This window comes from Topomyia yanbarensis, chromosome 2 (genome assembly GCF_030247195.1).
Source record: "Topomyia yanbarensis strain Yona2022 chromosome 2, ASM3024719v1, whole genome shotgun sequence".
NCBI classification, from domain to species: Eukaryota; Metazoa; Arthropoda; class Insecta; order Diptera; family Culicidae; genus Topomyia; species Topomyia yanbarensis.
This window is the reverse complement of record NC_080671.1, coordinates 200308160-200328753: the sequence shown is the minus strand read 5'-3', so window position 1 is coordinate 200328753 and position 20594 is coordinate 200308160. Positions and strand designations below refer to the sequence as shown.

Here is a 20594-nt window from a genome sequence, read left to right as displayed (position 1 = left end):
TCTGGCGGAAAGTTCCCCGGCGGCGAAAATTTTCCTGAACCCGATTTGTTGTTTCACGGCGGCCTTCTAATCAGCGTTGCTACTTTGTTGGTTCACGTGCCACTTTCTCTGTAGCTCGGAGACTATACTCGACACTACTACATAGACCGAAACCCAGATATTTCACGCTGGGCATTGCATTTCGAAGTTTTTCGAACCTATGGCATTCGAAGATCTTGTGTGCTGGCGGTTCATATACGTGAACATACTCCGAGCAAAGGGGTTTACCTTCACCCGGCATGCTGCCTATGCACCCACATCGACATATGTGGGATGAGTCGATGGGTTCACAGACACCCGCCAGGAGACATCCCCTGCTGCATTTTGCTCCGCCGATGTTCGGCATGATCCTTGTCACTGTTTTAGCTGTCCTCGCTGCGTTCTCGCATAAATAGCTGACGTGGCTATTGAAATGTAACCGATCGTCCTCCGATATTCTCCAACGGCAAATTACCGCAAATCATTTAGCTCCTGATACCATGACAGTTTAGTGAGCCAATTAACTACGGTGATGGACCTAGTCTACTCAACGGGCATACTGCTAGGCAACTTATAAAGTATTCTCATACGATGACTTTTTCAAGAGTAACTTAGAGAATTCAATTATTTAAAAGCTTTGGTACAGTTTTGTTGAACACATTTAATTTTTCAATACATAAAATGTTTCGGGGGTTCTTTGTCCCCAAAACTCCACCCGCTACTACAACGCTGGATCGAACCTATCAACCAGGAAGTGGGATTAAATTGAAATTCAACAGATATTGTTGATTAACGAAAGATGCGAATTTTTCAGTTCATCCTCAAAAATACCATTTGACGAGTCAAGATTTTTTACTAATTACTTTAATTTCAACATCGTTCACAAAAAATCATAGCTAAAGAGAAATACTGCAAGCTAGGAACGTTTTTTCGATTTCCTCAAATTTTCAACTGTTCACGTTTGATTTATTGAATATAGTGATTTTAAAAAGCACAACGCATTCGTACGAATGATGGGATTTCTGCGAATTGTGGAAGTGCAGGATTAAGCTATTAAGAATGATAAAATTAGTAACATAGAAAATGTTCAATGATTTAAATAAGTTAAAACTCTCATATATTTTTAAGTTAACTAAAGTCTATAGGAGACCAGAGCTCTCAGATTACACGTAACTAGAGCAGTATCCGAACGATTGATATTGAATCAATACCACATAAGCGTCACATAATACCATTTTTTTTATTTATTTATTAACAGATTAAGGCCGAAGTGGCCTGTGCCGTATACAAAAGATTCCTCCATTCCACTCGGTTCATGGCCGCGCGTCGCCAGCCACGCAGTCTGCGAAGGGTCCGCAAATCGTCTTCCACCTGGTCGATCCATCGTGCTCGCTGCGCGCCATGTCTTCTTGTACCGGTCGGATTGCAATTGAGAACCGTTTTCACCGGGCTATTGTCCGACATTCTGGCTACGTGCCCGGCCCACCGTAGTCGTCCGACTTTCGCGGTATGACAGATGGGCGGCTCCCCCAACAGCTGATGCAACTCATGGTTCATTCGCCGTCTCCATGTGCCGTCTTCCATCTGCACTCCACCGTAGATGGTACGCAGCACTTTCCGTTCGAAGACACCAAGTGCGCGTTGGTCCTCCACGAACATGGTCCAGGTCTCGTGCCCGTAGAGAACTACCGGTCTAATCAGCGTCTTGTAGATGGTCAACTTCGTACGACGGCGAACTCTGTTCGACCGAAGTGTCTTGCGGAGGCCAAAGTAAGCACGATTTCCTGCCACGATGCGTCTACGAATCTCTCTGCTGGTATCGTTGTCGGCGGTCACCAGTGAGCCCAAGTACACGAACTCTTCAACCACCTCGATTTCGTCGCCACCGATGCAAACTCGAAGCGGGCGGTTCTCATTTTCTGCTCGTGAACCTCTTCCTATCATGTACTTTGTCTTCGACGTGTTGATGGCAAGTCCGACGCGCTTGGCTTCTCTTTTCAGTCTGATGTAGGCTTCCTCCATCTTCTCAAAGTTTCGTGCAATAATATCAACGTCATCGGCGAAGCCAAGTAGCTGAACGGACTTTGTGAAAATCGTACCACTCGTGTCGATCCCTGCTCTTCTTATTACACCTTCCAGCGCGATGTTGAATAACAGACACGAGAGACCATCACCTTGCCGTAACCCTCTGCGTGATTCGAAGGGACTCGAGAGCGTCCCTGAGACACGTACTACGCACATCACCCGATCCATCGTCGCCTTCACTAATCGCGTCAGTTTGTCCGGGAATCCGTACTCGTGCATAATCTGCCATAGCTGATCTCGATCGATAGTGTCGTATGCGGCTTTGAAGTCGATGAACAAATGATGTGTGGGCACATTGTACTCGCGGCATTTCTGCAGTACTTGACGAAGAGCGAACACCTGGTCCGTGGTAGATCGTTCGCTCATGAAACCCGCCTGGTACTGCCCCACGAACTCTCTTGCAATTGGTGATAGTCGACGGCATAGTATTTGGGAGAGTACCTTGTAGGCGGCGTTCAGCAGGGTGATTGCTCGGTAATTACAGCAATCCAGCTTGTCGCCCTTTTTGTAGATAGGACACACAACACCTTCCATCCACTCCTCCGGTAAAATCTCCTCCTCCCAAATCTTGGTAATCACCCAGTGCAGCGCTTTAGCCAGTGGCTCGCCACCGTGTTTAAGTAGCTCACTTGGTATTTGGTCAACCCCAGCGGCTTTATTATTTTTGAGCCGGCTAATCTCCTCCTGGATTTCTTGGAGATCCGGGGCCGGTAGTGTAATGTCTTCCGCGCGTGCTCCCAGGTGCGTTACCGTGCCATCCTCGTCGTCTGCTGCATCGCCGTTCAGGTGTTCTTCGTAGTGCTGCCGCCACCTCTGGATCACCTCACACTGGTCCGTGAGAAGATTCCCGTTTATATCTCTGCACATGTCGGCCTGTGGTACGTGGCCCCTGCGCGAGCGGTTCAACTTCTCGTAGAATTTCCGTGTGTCTTTAGCGCGGTACAGCTGCTCCATCGCTTCGCGATCTCGGTCTTCCTGCTGGCGCTTTTTGGTCCGGAAAACCGAGTTCTGCCTGTTCCGTGCCTGTTTATATCGCGCCTCGTTCGCCCTCGTGCGGTGTTGCAGCATTCTCGCCCATGCTGCATTCTTCTCTTCGACTAACTGCTCGCATTCGCCGTCGTACCAGTCGCTTCTTCGGTCCGGGCCCACCGTACCTAGTGCAGTGGCTGCGGTGCTACCTATGGCGGATCGGATATCTCTCCAGCCATCTTCAAGGGCAACTGCGCCTAGCTGCTCTTCCGTTGGTAGTGCCACTTCCAACTGCTGCACGTATTCTTGAGCCACTCTGCCATCTTGTAGCCGCTCGATGTTTAGCCGCGGCGTTCGGCTTCGACGAGAGCTATGCACTGTCGAAAGTTTTGAGCGCAAGCATACTGCAACCAGGTGGTGGTCCGAATCTATATTCGCACATAATACCACCGCACGGCGAAAGTGAAAAACAAACTTATTCAGTAAATAATGGTGTGAAAGGTTGGATATGAAATTCACCCCTCGTTGGGTATGTTCAACAGAAATTTATCGCTTTCTAACTGCAGAAGACGAAATACCTACCAACAATTAAGTGTCAACCGCTATCAACTTAAGAAATAAATTAAAATTATTTCGTTTCTAACTGTTCCCATTCAGGCTCATTTACCTACAGGACGCCAAATGATTTGGTCCAATTCATCATAATTTCATGAATGATTAATCCAGTTCGTAGCGTCATTAAAACGATACCCGATCCTTTTCGAAACTTTGGCAGGGAATGGATGACCCAGCTCCATGCTCAATTCATAATGAATTAGATTCGACGTGCATATCGGTTAGGTAAGATGACATCAACGATGCAGATGAAGTGAAACAAGCATATGTGTAGGTGCTGAGCGATAACAAGTTGTTCATTTGTTTCTCGTTAATTGGGAAACATGATTGATGATGACGCCATTCATATTCCGCAAGTTTTGTGCTCGATGCGGCCATCAAAGCTTATTACTTTATTGGCCGACGCTACTGAATCTTCGCCAGAAACGAAAGCATACAAAGAGTGCAACAATACAAACGGAATTAGAATAATCACATAGCTTGTATGAACTTCGATTTTAAATGGTCAATGGCCAAAAAATCTACTTTGGGTTCTTTTCCTTGCAATTCGAAATCTCACTCATCGGTTTAGTCAACACAATTAACGGGTCACTTGAGTAAAAGGAACAAAGATGTAAACTTCATAATCATCTATACAAACTAAATTTATGATGGGTCATGCGAATTTTATTGTTATGTATTACATGCCAGTACAGAGAAAGTTTCTTGCATAGCTCCAAGTTGAAACAACAGTCATTTGTGATAATTGTCAGCTACACCCTAAAGCCATTCACTGCTCTTGTAACGAAATAATTCCATCATAAATTTGAATAAATCGAAGTTCTTGAATTATTTAGCAGGTACAGGGGTGAAAACTTTCACATAAGATTTATATCATTGTTGAAATTAGTATTGCTTCAAAATGATTATAAATTACCTTTTAAAATAGGTGGGCGGGGATAAATGCACCAAAATAACGAAGCGCAATACACCATAACATCGGCAAAATGCACCACGACAAAGCAGGAAACTTTGCCCTCCCCTTAGAAAAGCACAAAAGTGTGCCATTAAAATCAGCAACACCAAAGAAAGGGACATTTGTCCCCCAGTAGAGAAAAGAGCTAACAAAAAATGATTTTTGCTAGATTTTTCATATATTGCGACAGAATGACGAATAACGGTAAAAATTAGCAAAGGAATACACCAATATAATAGTAAACACATCATTACAGTGAACTGAAAATCATATTTACACGAGGCTCGAGTCACGAGCCAACATAATTTTATTGCCTTTGGTTAAAAAAATAGTACTTTTTCTCGCTTTCATTTGATAGGATATTCAGGAAGCATATCACTAATATTTTACGTGTATGTAGTTACATGTTCTAGGTTAACATAAACATTTTTAAGCAAAAAAATTCAAAATGCTCTTTGGGGGATCTCGCGTCCTTGAAACGAACATTTTGAACGAGCGGCACTATGGCATCCAAAGTTTTCTTCTGAAACATCAATAATCAATTGATTATTGTTTATTAAGCTTTTGGTTTCAGTATGAATCTAAAAAACGGCTAAATTCAGCAAAAAATCGCACTTTGAAAACAAAAAGGTCAACTTTTACGTCATTTTTTGACTATTTATTTAACCTTTTCATTAATTTTAAGCGTCATACGCAAACCAAAACATAAAGTTACAAAATATTCGAGAAAACGATTTTAATCCACCTCACAGTGTAATGAGACATTTCTTATAACTGGAGATCTCACTTCCCAAGAAGCATTTCTAGTTTTATAGCACACTACAAGTGCATTCTAAGTTTTAAGAAGGGCTTCAAGAGTACCATAAAACGTTAATTGTTACTAGGGTTGCTCTCTTATCATATAACAATAAAGTCCCAGGATCAGACAGAATTAAGTTCAACTTGTTGAAGAATCAGCCATACTCTGCCAAGAGAATCTTGATGAATTTATTTAATAAGTTTCTTGAGGGTAACATTGTCGCTCATGACAGCAAGCAAGTGAAGGTCATCGCCATCCAAAAATCAAGAAAACCAGCCTCTGACTATGATTCGTATCGATCGATTGCAATGCTATCCTGTATCCGGAAGCTGTTCGAGAAAATTATTCTATTCGGCTTCGACAATTGGGTGGAAGCAAACGGCTTAATGTCAAATACACAATTTGGCTTCCGCAAAGGTAAAGGGACGAACGATTGTCTTGTGTTGCTCTAAGCAGAAATTCAAATGCCCTATGCTCGCAAAGAGCAGAGAGTATCAGTTTTCTTGGATAATAAGGGGGCTTTTGATTAAATTGGGAAGCTGAACCAGCATGATCTTTCACCGATTATAAACAACTTTTTACTAAACTTGTTGTCTGAAATCACATACATTTTTCGCATGGTCATTTATGACATCACGAATTTTCTATGTGGGTCTTTCCCAGGGTTCCTGTCTTAGCCCCCTACTCTACAACTTTTACGTGAAGAACATTAACGATGACGGTGTGGTCTCTATTACAGGTTCCAAAGCTATCGATATGCAAGGACCATTTCAAGATACCTTGGACAATTTGACCTTGGAGCTGGGTATCGAATACTCCAGGGAGAAAACTGAGCTAGTCGTATTTTTAAGGAAGCGTAAACCAGCGTAACTACTGCTTCAATTAATGGATCAAACTATTGCTCAGGTTTCAGCTTTCAAATTTCTCGGGGTATGGTTCGACTCTGGGGATATCACATTAGGTATCTAAAACAGGAGTGCACTCAATCCATACGGGAGTCTTTCAGCTGTTAAAGCGGTTTCGGCACCTCTCGAATCGATTGCTCAATCGATGCGACATCTTTAACCCGTTAGTAATACCCATCAATCCTTCTTCATATTATCCCAATCGTGTCAATCTCTCTCATGCTTCCACGGATCACATACGTCCGCAAGTGATCCCATTCAACTTCAATAGTAAATTTCGAGAAGTCGATTGCAACAAAATGTTTTACACCGACGGGTCAACTCTCGACGTCTTCACTGGCTTCGGTATATTCAATCAAAACCTCATCGCCTCATTCAAACTCAACGATCCTGCTTCAGTTTATGTCGCAGAGCTCGCTGCAATTCAGTATACCCTTGGTATTATTGATACCCTGTCCACCGATCATTACTTTATTGATTCGAACAGTCTCAGCTCAATAGAAGGTGTTTGTTCGATGAAACCTAGAAAGTACATTCCGTATTTTCAAGGGAAAATATGGGAGCTCCTGCGTGCTTTGTCTGTAAGATCGGACAAGATTACCTTAGCTTGGGTTCTCCCGAATTGCTACATCCCAGATAATGAAGAAACCGACTCTTTAGCTAGGGTGGGCGCTTTAGAAAGTTACGTCTACGAAAGACCAATCTGCTTCAATGAATTTTTCAATATCTCTCGTCAGAAAACGCTAGAAAGACAGTAGACATCTTGGGGCAATGGAGCGTTAGTACAGTACATTCTATTATCGAGGGGGGGGGGGTCGAGATTTTATTCGTGTGATGTCTCGGCTCATGTCCAAACACTACACGTTAGACGCTCATCTCCGACGAATTGGGCTCGCGAATAGAGGTATTTGCGGTTTAGGCGACACTTACCACGATTATCTGGGCATACGCCGAGTACTGTTCCGCCAGATCTCAACAACTATTGGATTCCCTTCGGACCCGAGGAAGATCACCTAATGTCCCGGTTCGAGATGTACTAGCAAGCCGCGATTTCCTCTATATGCACCTCGTATACACCTTCCTAAAAACCATCAATATACAGATAAAACTGTACCTTTTACTTTTCTTATCATCCCCCCTCTTCCATCTGTACCGTACAACAAAAATGGTTTGTTGCAACTTCATGCTGACACGAAACATCTCTGTCGACTAAGTCAACAAACGCGGTAACTATAACACAAATATCTGCCGGCTCGAGAAGAACCACCCGACATTCCAATACATAATGCTTCCTGATGAAGACCGTTCGAGTCTGTAATCCGTACCGTTGATCTCCCGATGCCGGAAACTGAAAGTTAATACTTTTCTCCTCTCTGTCAGCTTTGTCCACCCTCTCTCCTATGTTTCTGATGCCCAGATATAGAAATTCACCCCCGCTCCCTTAATACCTTTCCAAATCCTTGTCTGTTCTAGTTTTAGTTGTTAAATTTATAATCTCGTTAAAACACCCAACAGTACTTCTACACCTAAAACAATTTCCCAATGCAAATAAGGCATAACATTCTTTCGTGTAAAGGCATTGTAGACCAAGCATTTACACTCGCTCTTCTGCCTTGCTTCGGGGTGGCTGGGTTTACCCCTTACGCGGTTGCCAGTCGCTGCGCCAAACCTGCCTCAGCATGGACAGACCATTCACTCACTTTTTTGCGCTCGGCCTTTTTTCGCTCCAACCAACCACTACCCGAGCAAATACTCATGGGTTCAAATACCATATAGCCCCTTGAAAAGACCTTAAACATGGTCCGTGCCAAAATTCACAACCATCAAGACACCATAAAATGGTCTTAATAACCCATAAATACACCAACATATGGTATTTTATATGGGATCTACCGGACCATGGTGATGGTATTTTCATGGGTTGAACCCATTTCAAACACCCATGCCAAACCCCATGAGCATGGGTGTATTATGGGCTTTTCGTTTGCTCGGGTAGTTAGTCATGCCCGCCGTCTGTTGCTCGGTTCGCCAAATTACCTGTAGCCTACAGACAATCTGGGTGGTAGTAGCGGAGACTGCGTTCCACTTCTCCACCGATTGACACATCCGCTGAATAAGGGTATCAGGGGTTGTGTCCCAGCCACAGACGTCAAGCATTGCTCTTCTTTCGACGTCGAACCGAGAACATACGAACAGTATGTGTTCGGCAGTTTCGTCTACATCTGGGCAGTCCGGGCAGGCTGGGACCTCCGCGTGCCCGAATCTGTGGAGGTACTCTCGGAAACAGCCATGGCATGACAGGAATTGTGTCAGATGGAAGTGAACTTCCCCATGGGGTCTTCCCACCCAGCTCGATATGTTAGGTATCAGCCGGTGGGTCCACCTACCTTTCGAGGAGTTATCCCACTCACGCTGCCATCTGGCGACCGAGGTCACCCTGGTGCGCTCGCGGGCTTCTCTATTTCCACGAAGATCGAAGCACTCCTCATCTTCCCGAATGACCAGCCCGACTGGCATCATACTCACTATCACGCAGGATGCATCGTGTGATACCGTGCGGTAGGCAGATATCACTCTGAGGCACATCACGCGGTAGGTGCTCTCCAGTTTCTGTAGGTAACTGGTTACCCTCAGTGCTCTTGACCATGACGGGCCGCCGTACCTGAGGATAGATACGGCAACGCCTGCCAGTAACCTACGTCTACTGGCGCACACCTTTGAGCTGTTGGACATCATCCTCGACAGAGCCACAACAGCAGTCGACGCTCTCTTACATGTATAGTCGACGTGGCTGCCGAAGGTCAGCTTGTCGTCTATAATGACTCCGAGAGACTTCAGACTCCACTGTGAGGTAATCGTGACTTCTCCCACATGGATAACTGCATGTTGTGCCGACTTGCGGTTGTTGACGATAACTACCTCCGTCTTATGATGAGCGAGCTTCAGGCATCTCGCGCTCATCCATTCCTTCATCGTGTTGATCGCGTATTCTGCGGTTAGTTCTACCTCAGGGATTGACTCCCCGTAGACCTCCAAGGTTACGTCGACGATCTTGACCCCAGGAGGGAATTTCAGTCTCAGAACCCCGTCATACATGAGGTTCCATAGCACCAAGCCTAGAATCGAGCCCTGCGGGACTCCGGCGGTAATCGGAACCCTTTTCTGACCGGCATCGGTTTCGTATAGCAGTACGCGGTTCTGGAAGTAACTTTTCAGGATCCGGTACAGACCCACCGGTAGGCTAAGCCGGTGTAACGAGAGCGCGAAGGCATCCTAGCTTGCGCTGTTGAATGCGTTCTTCACGTCAAGTGTCACTAACGCACAGTATCGAATGCCTCGCCTTTTTCGTTGGATCGCTATCTCGGCAGTCTTTATCACTGAGTTGATAGCGTCCACTGTGGACTTACCCTTCCGAAAGCCAAACTGGTCGCTTGACAGGCCGTCCGTACCTTCTGCGTACGGGGTTAGCCTGTTGAGGATAATCCTCTCAAGCAATTTGCCAGTCGTGTCGATCAGACAGATTGGTCTGAACGCCGATGGGTCGCCTGACGGCTTCCCGGACTTCGGCAACAGCACCAATTTCTGCCTTTTCCATCTATCGGGGAAACGGCACTCGTCAAGGCATGTTCGGGTTCGCTATGATCGCTGCCTTGAGAGCGCTGTTTGGAACTCCATCCGGCCCTGGAGCTTTGTTCATTGCTAGGGATTTAGCCACTGCAAGTATTTCTTCATTCGTCACCGGAGCCACCATTTCGGCTGTGCCCGCACTGTCTCGTAGTGCAGGTGGTCAGGGCTTGTGGCTCGAGACGGGAAGAGTACTTCGATAATCGTCGCCAACCAGACCGGAGACCGTTCTGGGGGTGAAGAGCCCCTTTTGGTCATGGCCATCACGATCTTGTAGGCGTCACCCCACGGATTCGCGTTGGCACTCTCACACAGGTTGTCGAAACAGCGTGTTGCTGCTTTTAATGGCCTTGTTAAGGGCCAATTTCGCAGCTCGAAGCACTTCACGGCGGTTCTCTCTTGCATCCTCGGTAGGGGCTCTTTCCATCCTACGTCTAGCTCTGAGGCAGGCTGATCGTAGAACTGCAATCACGGCACTCCACCAGTATACCGGGCATCTGCCGTTTCTTGGCAGGGTTTTTCTCGGTATAGTGGCGTCGCACGCGCGTGATAGAACAGCTACCGGCGCATCCCCACTTAGACTATCGGTGTTGGCCTCCAGTCCCAAGGCCGCGGTGAAAGCTTCGCTGTCAAAGTGATTGGAATTCCACCCACGTACCTGACAGGGATCCCCCGCCCTCGGATGCTGCACACCATAGTTGATCCTAAAGCGGATTGCTAAATGATCGCTATGGGTGTAACCTTTGTCTACCCTCCATTCCATGCCTGGAGCCAGACTCGGGCTGACAAATGTTACGTCAATCCATGCCTCCACCCCGTTTCGACGGAATATGCTAGCGGAGCCATTGTTAGCTAGCACAGTATCGAGTTTCGCAAGCACCTTCATTTGCGCTTGGCCCCTGCTATTTGTACAGCGGCTGCCGCACTCTACCGCCCAAGCGTTAAAGTCTCCCGCTATGACTACCGGTTTCCGGCCCACTAGGTCTGATGAGAGCCTGTCGATCATCTGGTTGAACTGTTCTATGGGCCACTTTGGTGGAGCGTAGCAGCTACAATAGAACACACCATTGATCTTGGCAATCGCAACACCCTCGGCGGAAGAGTGTATTACCTCTTGAACCGGGAACCGTCCCGTTGTACAGATTGCCACCATCCCAGGCCCGTCCGACACCCAGTTGCCGTTGCCGGCAGGGATGTTGTACGGGTTTGATAGGAGGGCGACATCTGTCCTCGACTCCGAGACCGACTGCCACAGCAGCTGTTGGGCTGCTGTACAATGGTTAAGATTCAGCTGTGTAACGTTCACGGCTTCTTCTTATTTGCCTCACCGAAGGGACACGAAGGATAAGGCATTTATGCGCCTTAGTGCAGCCCCGCTCCTTATGCCCCTCCTCGCCGCAGCGACGACATAGTTTGCTCCTATCGTAAGATTTATGGCCGGACTCGAGGCACCGATAGCACCTATCCACTGAAGGCGGCTGGGGTATGCTAATTGGGCATACCGACCAGCCGATCTACAGTTTACCTTTCACGGTAACCTTTTTGGCATCCGCCTTCAGTAGCCTGAGGTAGGCTACTTGGATGCCGGAGGGTCCCCCTCTCAAACGCACAAAGGCCCGCTCGATTGTTACGTCGCATTGCTCCTTGACGGCTGCGACGACATCGTCTGCGGTCGTGAACTCGTCCAGATGCTTGCACTGGAGAGTCATTTCCGACCCTAACGACCTGACCTGGGCGCCTTCACCCAGGACCTCTTGGGCCAAGGCCTTATACACTGCACTAGATTGTGCGCCTCGCTTCAGCACCAGAAGCATTTCGCCTGTGTTGGTGCGTCTCACACTGCGCACATCTTGCCCGAGGGCCGAGAGGCTTTCGGCCGCCCTTATCGACTTTAGGACGTCGGCATATTTGTCCTTGTCGGTTTTTAACCACAAGGCCTCGCCTCTGTCCTTGGCCTTCTTCGCGGGCCGCGGTACATCGGTGTCGGTGCCGGCTTCTTCTTGGTAACCAGCGTCCAGGGGTTTATGTCCCCCTGCCCCGGTTGCACCGAGTTGCTGGTACCTTCTCTCTGCCCAGCGGGGTCATTCTCGCCCCGGTTTACCTCGACCAAACGGCGTTTGACCGTGACGGTTACACGCCGTGTGGTGTTGGTTTTTTTACCGTCGCCTGGTGACCTCCTAGGGCGCTTCGCGTTCGACGCCGTCTTGCGCTTGCCTTTGCCTTTGCCCTTCGAGGGGAACTCAGCCGCCGCTTCGAGCGACATCCCGAGCAAATACTCATGGGTTCAAACACCACATAGCTCCTTGAAAAGACCATGAACATGGTCCGTGCCGACTTTCACGACCTTTAAATTACCATTAAATGGTCTAAATAACCCATAAAAATACCAACGCATGGTTTTTCTATGGGATCTACCGGACCATGACGATGGTGTTTTTGTGGGTTGAACCCATTTCAAACACCCATGTCCAACCCCATGAGTATGGGGGTATTATGGACTTTACGTTTGCTCGGGATGGCTGCTCCATAGAAGGGGAAGGGGAGGGCCCCTGTCTGGGTACCTATGTCGGCCTTCTCTCTTCCCTCCCTCTTGGAGACCACTGTCTGGGTTCCTCTGTCGGACTTCTCCCGATATTCCACCCTCTTGGGGTAAGCCTGCTGTTCCTGTCTTGCGACACGAGCAGCCTTCCAGAGCATCAGCAGGCTCTGTTTCAGCTCCTTGCTAATATTTTGTTTCACGCTAGTGAACTCGATTATTGCATCGAGCTGCTCCACCACTTTGCGCATCGCGGATAGTGGCCCGCCCAGCGCGTTGGTTGGGCTATTTTCTACCACTGCTGGGAGGTCACTGGTGCTGTCGGATACAGCACTCGTCGCTCCACTACTCTCCCCACGGGGGGGGGGCGACCTCGCCAAACCACCTCTAGCAAAGGGGTTCGGCACCTCTGTTTTTTGATTTTTATTTTTATTCACTTCACACATTAATCCCACGAGTAGCGCGAGAAAGAAAAGTCCGCCACGCCAGAGCTCCGCAGTAACGTGGTAAGGGACGCTTACTGTGGGGTTGCCCAGGTACCCCACAGGCTCCGTTAACGATCGAGCATCTTTTTCACCCCCTCGATCACTCATCCCTCGGCACGGGTCGCTTCACGCCTTGGAATTGGGGTTATGACCTATTTTGCTTTACGTGGTGACCGGCCCAGACCATCACAACCATCCTCCTTTACCAGAGCTTTGGACCTGTAGCTCTGGTTCTCAATAGTTCCAGGTACGTATGTTATTACAGACATGCTACTATTGAGATCCGTCATTCGCTAGCGGAGTTGAGTCTGCCAAAAAGGTGGTGTATTCTATACATGAATACCTCTCTGGTGTTTGTAAGAACTTCTGTGTTCATACACAGTTACGCTTTTTTGTCCGCGAACAGCTCAATTCCAACCACACCAAACGCGTGAACAGTTTACGTAACAGGTATAAGTGTGTGTGATATACGCATTGTTTTTTTCCCATAGCGAATTGTTTTTGCAGTAAAATCATCGCTCTCTCATTCTATGCTTCAGAGAAGAGTGGAAGAAAATGATCTGTGCTCAGATTGATTTGCGATGATCGTTGACCAGGGCGATGTTGTGCGCTGGATTCGCATGTTTGGGAACTAATACAAACTGAAATGAGTAACTGCCACTGCTGTTCAAAAGTGCAAAACCTGGTCATCACTGCCCTTATAGTTTATGATACTTTAAACTTAGATACTTTCACTGCGAAATACTGATATATCACCTGAAAGTACTGTTGATATGAGGAATGCCAGAAATGATTGGCGGACGGCTTCTATCAGACAAATGTTGAAATAACTTGTTAGCCCAATCTTCCCATATAGGTAACTTTCTCCTGCGTATAGTGCGCTTAAATAATCATTAATCATTATTAACATTTATGAACCTATCTAGTGGCTAGAACTCGCATATCGCTAGTAAATTTACCCACACCCCACCAATTTGATGATGCTCTAAACTGTTCTCTCCAATATGCAGCATGTGATCAGCAGAAAAGCGAAATAGAAACAGGTCCTTGAGCGTGTATTAGTATTTTCAGAGCGCGCATGTATCCGAGTGGAGATGTCCTTTACATATGTATTAGTGCGGAGTCATTTTAATACTAATACTCCGATTTCGTTAAATGCACTAATACATTCCCAACTGTGGGTTTGTGAAAGTTTCTGTGGTGTAATCGCCATTTTTGTCCCGGACAAATGTCGCTTTCTATGCATTAACCAGTTACAATGCAAAATTCTTATTAGATACATGCTTATTCTCATGTAATTCATACGGCTTGCGTTTTGGGTGTAGCCTGTCGATGATCCACAGAAAACTGAATAAACAAATATTCTCCCTATTATTTTTAAGAAAAGTGAGTGAAAAGTACAGTAAAATTTTCGATTTTTCCATTTTCATAAAGTCATTTTCCGAAACTCGAAGCTGTTTCTATTTTTGTTTGGTTAATCGAGTAACTACAAGTCTAAGCTTTACAAGTCTTATAGAATTTCCTGTGTCAGACAATTTTATCAAGATTTTTCGTGTTCATCGCGGCGCTCCTCGACGGGGAAATGGTTGGACGTCTACTCTTGGAACGCTCTGCGTGACTGAAAATATTTTTTTCGCGCACAATGAATGTATAAATAAATCTTAACGTTACAAAAAAGATCCATTGTTGCCTTGCCTTCAAAATCGTAAAACAAAATAACTTTCGGTTTGAGCACCTTACATCAGACGCCCCCTTAATGAAATTGAATCACTCCCTCTAGTTATTCCTAGTTTTAAAATGATTCTAAAATGTTCCGCTTAGTTAATAATTTATTGCTCGAATAATATCCATGCTAAAAATCCTAGTGTATTATTATATAAATAAACAACATAATGACCCCCCAATCTTACGAATATTATATTATTCTCTGTTGTATATGTATATGATAGTTGTAAAATTTCATTAGCATCAATATAAAAATATTAATAATTAAATTGTAATCCCCTAGTTTTAAGAAATTCAAAATGTAAAATCAAAGAAACGAATTGAATAAAAAAATCATCATTTTCCGTTTTATTGATATAAAATTCATTATAATATTGATCAATAAATGGGCGGCAATGAGTAATCCTCAAACAATATGATAAAACATTTAAAGAATTCAAGATAAATATTTAGTGTTTTCTTTTCACTACAATTGTAAAGACTGTAAATTTGCTCAAAACATCATCTCAATACAACCACATTGCAGAATGCATTACACAGCTCTTGAAATGCAACACAAGGCAAAATGTGCCAAAATAAAAAAAAGTGAATTTTCGTCAATTTTTTTTCGAGTTTGCATCAAATCTCGACGTTTCAAGCGCTCTAAAGACATTTTTCATCAAAAATAAAAATTCTATTTTTAATTTTTCCTATAGTTAATATGCAAATCCTATACATTTCTTTTATAAGAAATGTAAAACTGTTAAGACCTGCATCCCACTCTTTAACAAAACATAAGTGAGGTGGCGTAATACAAATTTTATTTAATTTTTATGACAGCATTCACAACTTTGGGATGGGATGCTGTAATCATGTTATGGAGACGCAGGATTGCTCTCTGTAAGTATTGTATGTATATGTATCCATCATTCTACAAATGCGCTACGAAAAATAGCACATGCCCTTTGGCTTCGTTAATCTCTGAATTAACGGCGGGAGGACAGCTCGTTTCAATATACGAAGTTAAAAAAGATATTTACAAGTCATCATTCATGTGCCAAGCGTCCCGTGAAGATTTCCAAACATTGAATCCACTGTGTAAAGAAACATCTGACCGGCGCGAATGCCTGAATTAGAAAAGTTTTTTACCTTACGAAGGGGTGATAGCTTTGCATCCTTTCTCAAACTGAATCTTTTTTCCTCGGTTGCTATTCAACCTGTACAGGCAATTTATCGTGACGGTTTAAAACAGTTGTAATAAAAAGTTACGTGAATATAGAAAGAATATGTTTCTCGTTCTGCCCAGCATGATGTCGCTGTCGTTTCCGCAGCTGTAATCAAATTAGAAAACCTAAATGCTATTCATTTCCACCGCTACCGTGCCAGTTGAAGGATTGCTAGTAATGTGATACATCAACACCCATGTTTTGCAATACACAGCTTGAAATGCTAATCCGTTGCGGATATTCATACATTTCATGCTTCATCGAGAATGAAATAAACAGACTGTGCTATAGCGGAATGTTGAACATAGTATATATAACCAATCATCTGATTCCAAAGCTGTCGAAGCTAATAACTGACGACCGACAGGACCCGATGTGGCATGCTTAAACGCTCAGTTATTAATATTTTATTGATTTTACATCATTTCCATGTACCTGATACTGATGTTATCACTCTCGTTTGGTTCACCAGGATTTGTTTGCATGTCGCACATTGAGGGCATGACGCTAACCCTATAGTAGCAGCAGGAAATGAACCCACACCGATAGATAGGAGAAACGAGCACCTGTTGATTTTGCAGCCACCACGGAATACTGAAAGAATTAAGATGAAGATTACACGTGGACATAATTTCCTCACAAAATTGTTGCATGGATAAAAATGCAAGTTTCAGCACGCGATGGTGTTTCCATAAGGTTTATGGATACCATCCTTCCTACGTGACTGGTGCAACTGGAGTTATTTATTTTATGAACGCCTGATTGAAAAATAAAACTATAGTGTTAAAAACTGTTAAGGAACAAACATGAGCAGTTAATGCTTGAACCGTGCGTCGTTTCACTTCCGATGAGAATATTTTTTTCGAAATAGTGTGGAGTAACCAACTTGTTTCATTACTTCTTTATTTTCTTCAAAGTAGAATATAGTTGCATAACATTAGTTACTCTGTTCCGCATACATCAACACGAAATACCATTCTTGAACAATTACTGAACTAAAATTCCATTCCCTTTTTTACAAATGTCTGTCATCCGAACCCTTAGACGAAATTTTACTATATTATTCTTTTTCACAACATTTCTTACAGAGCATGTATCGAATAAACCTAACTACGTTAAGTTTACTTCTTGTGCTTGGACCTGGCGGGTTGATGTCGGAGCTCACACAAAATGCTGACGGTAAGATCTGAATAAATATACCTGACGTAGTGAAATGTATGTATAGTGCTAGTGATTATTGCCATACGTACGAGATTATTTAAATAAGACCACCTAGCCTATCAAGTCAGCACAATATAGCTTGATTTTCCTATATTTATATATATATATATATATATATATATATATATATATATATATATATATATATATATATATATATATATATATATATATATATATATATATATATATATATATATATATATATATATATATATATATATATATATATATATATATATATATATATATATATATATATATATATATATATATATATATATATATATATATATATATATATATATATATATATGTCAACTATGAATTTTTCGACTTTAGTAAATAACATCTTGTGGTATCACTTTCTACTAAATCCCGAACCGTAAGAAAAACGTGTTCATCAAGTTCGCACATGGTTTCCCTTTATGATGCTTCATTGGTCATCTGTCATGCTTGTCTCCAATGCATTCCTTTTTGGAATTTGGACCGAGTTTTTTTTCTATCAACATGTTCACCACATTAAGCAGCCATCACGCTTCGGTAAATTCCCTAAAAGGTAACTATCAGGCTACATATAGGATAAAGCATTTTGTCAGTTTTGCGGTCTACAACCATAGACGATGAACTAAAACAAAGCTAATCAGACCACAAACTATGTGCCTGATACAACTTGACAGAAGATTCACAATTTAAGCAATACACAGCTCTATACGTGATTGCTGCATTAACGTAGTAAATTTTAGGACGTTGCACGTTGAACAAAAGTCGGACAACACCAAGAATGTGTCCTAATTAAACTGAAAATCACATATTAAGTTATAGTTGGGGTGCTGAGTTCATTTTAATTGAAAAAAGTCTTTAAAAATTAAAGATTAGCCCCTCACAGTGCTATCGAATCTTTCCTATGTGTATAATTTCATATATTATATATCCACTGAAATGTTTCAAAACGAACACCGTGCTGCCCTTAATATGCATGTTTAGTTGTATAATCTAGTAAAAATTCAGGGAATGTCAAGTAGAGAAAATAAGTTTCAGGACTCTTTACAAGTTTATTTTATCGTAGAATGTGCTCCAAACCAAATTATTATCAATTAATTATTGAATTAAAAGCATTGTGTAGCTTTAACTATTTCTATTACTTTAATATTTTTTTGTAATTTTTGTTTATTTGGGTCATTCGCCCATATTATAAATTTTCTTAAAAAGAAAAATGTATATTAGAACCAGTACTTGAAATAACGAATACGAATCACGTACCGTGATTGAAAACTACATTATATGTAGGATGCCGATGAATATGAGAAACATATTTTAATATTTTTTCGAAGGAATGAAGGAAGGTGAAGGATCACCCCAAATGTCATTGCTGTCGATCTGGGGCTCGGAAAGTACCGCTATGTAACACAGCGTATTTTGCCTGATGGAAGGTGTACAGTAGTCCTCTCCACATTTTTAAAAAGTTTTGAAATATGCATCGGTCAGCTCAAATTCTTGTTCTAGGTGTGAATTTAAGAACTTTCGCCAAAAATGGCTTAATTTGGACATGATTTAGAGGTGTCTCCAATTAAAAATCGTGTTTTTCATATCCAATCCAATTAACAAATTTTCTATTGCGATTAGAGCTATGTTCACCTGTTAAAACATGTTATGATATGTCTAAGGAACAACCTTGACGACATGTGGGCCTGTAAGGCCTATTAAATCAGAGTGTAAGTGGTCTTCCTATGGAAACATATCAAAAACACGATTTTTGATTGGAGACACCTCTAAATCATGTCCAAATTAAGCCATTTTTGGCGAAAGTTCTTAAATTCACACCTAGAACAAGAATTTGAGCTGACCGATGTATATTTCAAAACTTTTTCAAAATGTGGAAAGGTCTAGTGTACAGTGTACCCATATTAACCCTAGAACATTACACTGGGATACAAGTGTACCCCACTCCATATTTGGACCCATGTGAAAACGAGATTGCAGCATTTACCAAATGAAAGATATAACGCTCTCACAAGCTATTATTGAATTTTTTGTCGATCGGACTACCGGTTCCAGAGTTACGGGTTTAAGAGTGCAGTCACCTAGTAAATTCTCATATAAAATGGTAACTCCATGATGTCCAAATGGTGTAATACATATTAAAAAGGGTGCAACACAACTGCGGGTCTAGGTCACTAATAAACATTGAGCAGCTTTGACCAAATTGGCCACCTATGACGGTTCTTGATGCCCCTGGGTACTTCCCAAGTTCGTAAGTTAATGTTACACCTTTTTCTCAGGGAATTCTTGACCGATTTTTACAAACTTGGTTTCAAATGAAGGATACAACACTCTCATGGACCGCCATTGAATTTCAGTCATATCTAACATTTGGTTCCAGAGTTACAGGTTGGTTATTGCCGCCACATAGGAATTTCCCATAAAAACCGGTACAATCGTAATACTTCAAAGGTTAAAAATCCATTTATATTTGCAAGTCTAGATCACATCATTTATATTTACAAGTATAGATGCATTGGCGAAGCCGGGGGGTTTTGAGGGCCAACGACCCCCCCCCCTCCCTGGATAAAAAACTTAAAGTTGACTAATTTAATTAAATATGGTGCAATAAATTTTTTGAAGGATTTGATCACTACATTGAGAATCTATTATTTTAGGCATCATGAGAACTTTTGGAAAACAGTGGGAATTGGATCTTGTAACTGAACTCTTAGCCAAGGTCCTATAGTTGGCAAATTATCATGAGCTCTTTTTGAAGGAATGTTCCGAAATCTGGAATAGGGACAATGCTTCGAATGGGAAGCGAAGTTTGATTAGGGGGATTGTTTTTAAAAAAAATCCTCACCGAAAAATTGAATAATTTCAAATTTTTGCTAAAATGAATTTTTATAAGAATTCATAGAGTTGGCATAAAACCGCAATGTGACTTACAACGATAATAATATTGTGATAAATAGAAGGAAAATGATGAAAAATAACTTTTTCTGTTTGGCCTGGATCGGTTTTTATGAGCATTTGATTTTTGTTGTGTAATCAGTTATATAAATAGCCTTTAAGCAGGATTGGAAATTTCAAAATATTTGAGTGTTCAATTAAATGGTGTAATAAAATATTGTATACGAGGACTCATTTTGGATTTGCGAGCTTTAATAGTGAAGAAAAGTAAAATTACTACCCGAAAAAAATTGTTTACGGTCGCAATTACATTATTACGGCACTGTCAACTTTGGATGTTTAGTATCTTTGAAGAATGTTAGAACGTAAAGCAGCACATCTCCTAATAAAATAATCCTCCTAGAAGTAATTATGAAGTATATTTTCTTCAAACAAATTTAGTTCGAGAGTTAATGCCTCCAGCAAAATTTTCGAAAATGCTATTTCAAACAACTGCGAGCAAAGCGTAGTTGGTAAGTCGATTGCCTTGTACGCATCTCACCTAGATTCGATTC

The 20594-nt window shown here is 42.8% G+C and overlaps 1 protein-coding gene across 4 annotated transcripts in view; it reads left to right on the top strand.

Annotated features, from left to right (window-relative positions):
• The window catches only part of LOC131682674 (short neuropeptide F), a 132080-nt gene that overhangs the window by 71645 nt on the left and 39841 nt on the right, over positions 1-20594 (top strand). For all 4 annotated transcript variants that reach the window (XM_058964342.1, XM_058964343.1, XM_058964341.1 and 1 more), the window contains one exon: positions 17010-17100. In XM_058964342.1, the coding sequence (XP_058820325.1) occupies positions 17013-17100 (88 nt within the window). In that variant the 5' untranslated portion in view covers positions 17010-17012. The remainder of the gene's footprint in view (positions 1-17009; positions 17101-20594) is intronic.